We start from the raw sequence: 7,176 nt of genomic DNA, 5'->3' as shown, positions 1-7,176 counted from the left end.
CGTGCTCTTGAAGAGCCTACGACATAAGACTTCATGAAACCTCATAAGAGGTTTAGGTACCTAAAAATAATGGAAGTGATGAGATCTCGTCGATGATATCTTTAGTACAATATAGCGCAATAGTCTAAAAGATAATTGTGAGGATCTGAATTCTATATCTATAGAGCATGCTAACATAGAAATTATTACCGATTGAAATGACACATTTTGGTAAAGCTTCAAGCTTATTGGACCTGCAGTCCAGACAACCAAAAAATGTCATGCATTTAAATATTAATGGATATTGTCACTTGACAAAATTTATATGAAAATTCTTGAAGAATTTTAAATGCCTGAAGCATATACAGGTTCTAAAAATATGTTCATAATTCTTATATGGATTAAATCAAGCAAGGTGAATGCGATTTTATCATAATGAGTATTCATTGACTAGGGGTACACATGACTCTACTGTTCTTATGTCTTTATAAGTGTAAATTGATTACTTAAATATTATTCGAACTCTTAAAGAGTTTCCAAAGCAATAGATTATCTGCTGAAAGAAGTTGAAATAAGAAACTTGCAAGACTCTTTGGCCCTCAAGTGCCATATCTTTATGCAATTGATGCATTTATTTATTTTTCTATGACTATGAGGGATTACAGTCATACGATGTTATTCTACATGACAATCAAATCATATAAAGATAACATCTATTTATAAAGAAAGTCAGGAATGCACTTGGAGTGATTTCAACAATATTATATGCCGATGCAACTTTATCCAAAGACTGAAGATGTAGCAAAGATACCTAACCCAGCTAAAGAGTGGATTCATAAAAGGACAAAGCATATTTCACCAAAGTTATTCTTCACACACGAGCTCCAGAAGAATGGTGATATAAACGTGCAAGAGATTTGTTCGAGCGATAATATGACTGATTTATTCACCGAGTCTCTATCCAACTGCAACTTTCGAGAATAGGGTGCACAAGATTGGAATGTGAAGATTCAAGTTTTTGGATTGAAGTTCTCATTAGGGGGTGTTAATATGCATTGTACTCTTTTTCCCTTTCAAGGTTTTTCTCCCATCGGGTTTTTCCTTGTAAGGTTTTTAATGAGGCAAGAAAAAGGCGTATTATTAGAAATGTGTACTCTTTTTCTTTCACTAGAATTTTTTCCACTGGGTTTTTTCTAGTAAGATTTTAACGAGGCATATCATTTATCAAATAAACATCCAAGGGGGAGTGTTATGAATAGTTATCTATATATTGTCGATGTTTATTTTTTGGAGAAAAAGTAGGGTTAGTGACTTTGGGATCAAGTCAAATTTTCCCTATAAATATAGAGGTTTTCCTTCATTGTAAATGGATCTCTAACAAGAGAAATAAGAATTCTCCTCTCTTCTCTACAATATTTTACTTCTCGCTTTATTATTTTATAACAAGTAGACAATAATATGATAAATATTTACATACTCTTAGCAGGTAAATATAATTAACATTCTAGGACATATTAATTAAGAGTTCTATTGTAAACAAATTGCAAGTACTCCGATATCCTAGTCACCCAACCAGGCGAGAAGTTAAAGTGCTTACAGATCCCAACAACTTTGTCCATTTTATGCATAGTGGAATTTATATTTCTCTCCCTTCTAAAGAATTTTGTAACACAAATGATTATTTTATTGACAATGGTAATTTTACCTTCTTTCAACCTTCTCTCTCTAATTATATATATGTTTTTCATCTTTATTTTTATTATTATTACTATTATTATACTCACAATATTAGTGGTATAATTAGCAATATACATTATTATAATCATAATATTACCGGTATAATTAGTAATATGCGTTATTAGGAATATAATATTATTGGTACAGTTAGTAATATACATTATTGTAATTATACTCATAATATTATTGGTATAATTAGTAATATATGTTATTATACTCATAATATTATTGGTATAATTAACGATATGCATGTTATAATTATAATATTACCGGTATAATTAGTAATCTGCATTATTATATTATTATATTCATAATATTATTGGTATAATTAACAGTATACATGTTATAATTATAATATTACTGGTATAATTAGTAATCTACATTATTATACTCATATTATTATACTTATCATATTATTGTTATAATTATTAGAATACAATATTATACTCATAATATTACTAGTATATCAATAATATATATTATATGTGTATATCACAAAATTCATAGGCTACTAACATATAAAGTTGTGAATAAATGATGAGTATACAGTATAAATCATGTATGACTAATAATATTATATAAATCAAGTATGTTATTTGCAACTCCAATGGCTGTTCATATGAAAAAAAATCAAAATTCCTTAAATCTCCTGATACGTTCAAGAAAGACCAATTAAAAGTCAACTTTTGTTAAAACAACTTTAATTTTGAAAAATTACAAAATCACAAATCAAATATTACAGTAAACCAAATTAGAAAAAATATAAATTTAAAACATATTCAAGTGCTAACCGTAAACCAACACAAGAACTAAGGTCTAATTGGGACCGAAATTAGACATAATCTTCTTATGATTACACATCTTCTTTATAATTTCTTGGCATGAGAATTGAAAATATATGTCTTTCTTCCTTTTCTATATGTCTTTGGAGCGAGAGACCAATGGTAGTGTATTGGTTGAAGAAGAGAAAGAAGTGAGGAAATTGTGGATTTATCGGTTAAAGAAGATAGAGAAATGATAAGAAAGAGAACAAAATTGAATCCCCATTTCAGTGGGATTATTAACCCATTTTTTTCAATGAATATGTCAATAAAAGTTGCTCTCTTTGAAGAATTTTAAAAGTTGTGCTAATAATGTGCTTAAATCTAGAACCGTGACCTACAAAGGTAATTTTCTCAATAAAATTAAACCTTAAATTTATGGGACTCAAATAATTATGGAAAAGTTACACATTTGGCTGCTCCAAAAATAACTACAACCACTAGTCATATGTACAAAAAAATATGCATTAGTTATGTATAAAATAAGTATATTGTGTGTATATATACATTAATATACAAGTTGCTGGCTATTATTTTTGTGGGCGGCTATGTAGCGTAAACATTCCAATAATTAATCCTAATATATTAGCTCATAATATTTATTTGGACAATCATATCTTGAATTTAATGTAGTCTAAGTTAATCAATGGATTTAAATGCAATAACTTTTTAATGTTTACTGTCATTTTAACACAAAAAAGTGCTTATCTATCAAACACACAAATTATTTATTATTAGTTTCAACACTGCTATCCAAACATGTAACTGCTTATTTATAAACTCAGCTTCAATACTTCAAAATATTTGTAACAATTAATACTTATGAGCTAACCCAAAACAAGTAACAGCAAACATATATAATATAAGAAGTGCGACATAAACTTACTTAGATTAGGTACTGGAAGAAAGTTACAGTCTCATTGCAAGTTTTATATGATGGCTACAACATGTCTTGATCATTGATCTCTATACTATACTCTAAACACTTTACTAATCAATTTTTAATGTTACAATGTCGAAGTTACAAATGATGATCGATGATTAGTGACATTCTCATTCTTTGAAAGGTTGGAATTTTTACAAAATTACAATAATGAGACGTTAGGCCAATGGTAATGTCTCGAAGTCAAACCCTTGATTAAGAAAAGCACTAGCTATCCATAGCTTCAGATTGGCCAAGTTCATATCCACTTCACATTCTCTAACCTGTTTATCCATTTACACAAACAAACAAAAAGACAAGTTACTATATTTCCAATAAGCTAGAGAATATATGAGAAGAGAAATTGATATTTAGCTACTTCGTCCCAATTTGGGTGATACCTTCTTGATTTCAAGAGTCAAACGATTTGTTTTTATTGTTATCTTTTCACATGCCTTTTAAATATTTTAAAGTATCAACTATTATGACTTATAATACCCTTTAAATAGTTTTCAATTATGTAAATATCTATAAAAAAAAAACTTAAAGGTTCCATTTTTGAATTTATGGTCAAAATTTATAAGTTTGATTCTCGAAATTCGAGCGTGCCACATAAATTGGGACAGAAGTAGTATTAACTTGTTGGAAATTTCTGTTTATGGAAACTTACATTAAGAGTGAATGTCAAACTATAATCATCAGCAGAAGTAGCCAAGTTGGAGCTTTGAACATTGAATCCAGAAAGAGACTCAAGAGCTTTGAATAGAGAAGCTGCAACGTAACGTCCCTTGTTGCATACTAACTTCACGTAAAAACCCTTTTCTTCTACTTGAAAAACGTCCATCTGCATTAGTTTTATCATGTTAATTAGTAAGCAGTACTACAATAAGAACAACATACCCAATATTTACCCACAAATGGGGTTTGAGGGGTACTAAAAACAGAAGCTTTTTTCACTGACAATCAGTGAGAAATTTGTGTTATCAAACATGATTTTTTCACCTCAGTCTCACTTAACCAGCTTACTGAAAAAATGCATGGTGGGATACAAGTTCCCATTAAAACGTTGAAAAACTTCCTAATTTTGTTGTGTGAAAACAATACTATTTTTTCTTTTCTCACTGATTCAATTAAAACGACTTTACATCTTTAAATGGGAAAATAATAATTGGTTAGTGGTGAAACCTTTAGCCTACCTTTGTGGGCTAGAGAGGTTGTTTCCGACAGACCCCGACTCAAGAAAATCATTTTCAAAAAATGTTATGCAAGAATAAAAAGCTATGACAAAGCATAGATGAACGAAAAATATTGACGAGTCGTTTGGTAGGTAGCCAAAATTATCCCGGGATTATAATCCCGGGACTAATTTATCCCATCTCTTGGGATTATTTTATACCATCTAAAAGACTCCCAGGATAAGTGGGATAAGAAGGGATATCCCATCTTTTAAGTTGGGATGCATTTTATACCTTCTACCAAACATGGTACAAAAAATTAGTGTTGGATATCCCAACTTATACCATGCACCAAACGACCCCTGATAGTATAAAGATAACCAAAGTGAAGGAAACAACAGTAGTAATAAAATCGAAACATACGGAAAATGCTAGCATAATAGTAATAGTACTAGTAAGATCTCCTCGACCTCCATGTTTTCCAATCTAGGATCAATTAGTAAGCATTGTGCTTTGGTATTAAAAAAAGTTAAGAAGCATTTGGTTTTAATAAATTAAACAAACCTTAGAGATCCTCTTGATTGCTGCAAATTGACTCGTGAAATTCATTTTCTTGGTATTTAGAAATTGTCCACCTTGATTGTTATTCATTCCACTTACTGATGATTCAAGACCTGATATTTCTGCCTTTAGTAACTCTGATTGCGATTGGAGTCCTTGTACATATAATATTGCATCGCCAATTATGGAGGCTTTATCCATCTGCATAGACAAACATTCTTCATTCAAAACTTGGAGTTTAACCCAAAAATGGAAGGATGAATCAGAGACAAGCTTTCCAAATTTAAAAATTAAAAAAAAAAGATAAAGCCGTGACGTGTCGAATAAAAGCTCAAATAAGCTCTCATCATTGACATTTACCTTTCTTGAAAAAAAAAAATATATATGCTTAGAGATTCTTTTACACTATTTGCTCATGTGAAGCTAATTATAAATAAAATGTATCTCAAATATGAGTTGATAAGCTAGGAAATAAAGTACTCCTCCGTCTCAATTTATGTGACGACGTTTAAATTTTGAGAGTCAACGAATTATTCTTTGAATGCAATTTTTTCTTCATGTACCTTTTAAATATTTTGAATTATTAATTATTGTAATTAACTTTTTATGTAGTTTCCAAATATACAAATTTTATTTCAAAATTAAAAGATTCTATGTCTAAATATACGGTCAAAATTAAAGAGTTTGAATCTCAAAAAATAAAAGGTGCACATAAATTAAAACATGGAGGTAAATAGCACTGTACATGTTTGAAAAAAGAATGGAACTATTTTTCTCTTTCTCTCTCCATGAAATTTCAAAATGACCGGTCAAAGTCATCTATCATTAATTCTACCAAAAGTCATCGATCATCATCTCAGGAAAATCTTCATATTGTCAGTATATAAAAGTTAAATCATTCAAACATATAGAGTTTCAATTTCTTACCTTAGTGATATTAGGAACTAAGGATCGCAAAGCGTAAAGTTTCTCCTTCATTCTTCCTCTCCTTTTTCGCTCGGAAATCAAAGTTCTTGACCGGTCAGTCCTCCCGCTCTTCTTTGTAGGTGTTGGTGGTGTCACCCTCGTGGTGGTGGTAGTATTCGTTGTGGCAGAAGATTCACCACAATCATTGTCTTCCTCATCCTCATCCTCATCCTCGTCCTCTTCCCGGTGGATCTTAATTTCTCCAGGAAGGGAAGTATACAATGAAATCGGATCGGACATATTTGTAGCATTCCAATCAAATATATCCATTGGTGTTGGCTCAAATTGGACGTCGGATGAAGCAAAACAACCTGTAAGGTGTTCACATTCATAGTTTGGACAAAATTTCACAATAGGGTCAGCTGTTTCACCCCTAATGAGCTCAATAAATTGTTCAAAATTAGCCTCGTCCATGAAATTAATAAGCCCAATATCGTTAACATTTTCCATTGGCATTGTTAATGCATTAGCACCACTCTCCATTTCTCTTTTGTCTATTTAAAATGTTACCTCTCTTTTACTCTTCCAGCAAGATGGTTTTGATGGTGAGGGGTCTACGGAGAATTTATAGATGCTGGAGAGAATTATTTTTTTAGGGGTGAAAGGAATCGAAATAGTTAGTGCTGAAGTTAGAAGTAATACTAAAACGCTAAAGCAGTTGACAAATTCGTGGAATAGATGGTGTTTTCATGTGCACCTTGACCTATTTTTATATCAATTTTCTTTTAGTGAAGTGATGACATATTAGATTCTCCTTATGAATTATTAAACTCAAGCATCAGATGAAGCTGCACAAGGTACTTCCATACTAGCTACTACCTTTTTTTGGTTTTGCCACGGTGATGAAAGGAAGGACGTCATGTTACAATTTTTACTTATATTTACGAAATGATTCTTGCTGAATTATTTTCATAGTCTATTTTTATTATAGGAGCACAATTACTAAGGCTGTCTTTTGAAATCGACATGACATATAATTAAGGAAATTGGATTGTCACATACAAATGAAGTAGAA

At 30.7% G+C, this 7,176-nt stretch overlaps 1 protein-coding gene across 1 annotated transcript; it reads right to left on the bottom strand.

Moving 5' to 3' along the window:
- Nucleotides 1-3,525: 3,525 nt before the first annotated feature.
- Nucleotides 3,526-6,841, bottom strand: LOC132051145 (transcription factor FER-LIKE IRON DEFICIENCY-INDUCED TRANSCRIPTION FACTOR-like). The gene is made up of 4 exons (XM_059442416.1): nucleotides 6,123-6,841; nucleotides 5,199-5,396; nucleotides 4,130-4,303; nucleotides 3,526-3,743 (listed from the first exon to the last, which is right to left on the bottom strand). Exons 1-4 carry the CDS (start codon nucleotides 6,642-6,644, stop codon nucleotides 3,639-3,641), a joined length of 999 nt encoding a protein of 332 aa, XP_059298399.1. The 5' UTR covers nucleotides 6,645-6,841; the 3' UTR covers nucleotides 3,526-3,638.
- Between the last annotated feature and the right edge of the window lie 335 nt (nucleotides 6,842-7,176).

This window comes from Lycium ferocissimum, chromosome 3 (assembly GCF_029784015.1).
Source record: "Lycium ferocissimum isolate CSIRO_LF1 chromosome 3, AGI_CSIRO_Lferr_CH_V1, whole genome shotgun sequence".
Classification (NCBI taxonomy): Eukaryota; Viridiplantae; Streptophyta; class Magnoliopsida; order Solanales; family Solanaceae; genus Lycium; species Lycium ferocissimum.
This window is presented reverse-complemented; position numbering and strand designations above follow the sequence as displayed.

Excerpts from the sequence above, each read along its gene's own strand:
- LOC132051145 (XM_059442416.1), bottom strand. The coding sequence starts at position 6,644 with ATGGAGAGTGGTGCTAATGCATTAACAATGCCAATGGAAAATGTTAAC. Across the intron at positions 5,397-6,122 it reads TAGTTCCTAATATCACTAAG|ATGGATAAAGCCTCCATAAT; the intron begins GTAAGAAATTGA and ends TTGTCTATGCAG. Across the intron at positions 3,744-4,129 it reads GTTTGACATTCACTCTTAAT|GTTAGAGAATGTGAAGTGGA; the intron begins GTAAGTTTCCAT and ends ATGGATAAACAG.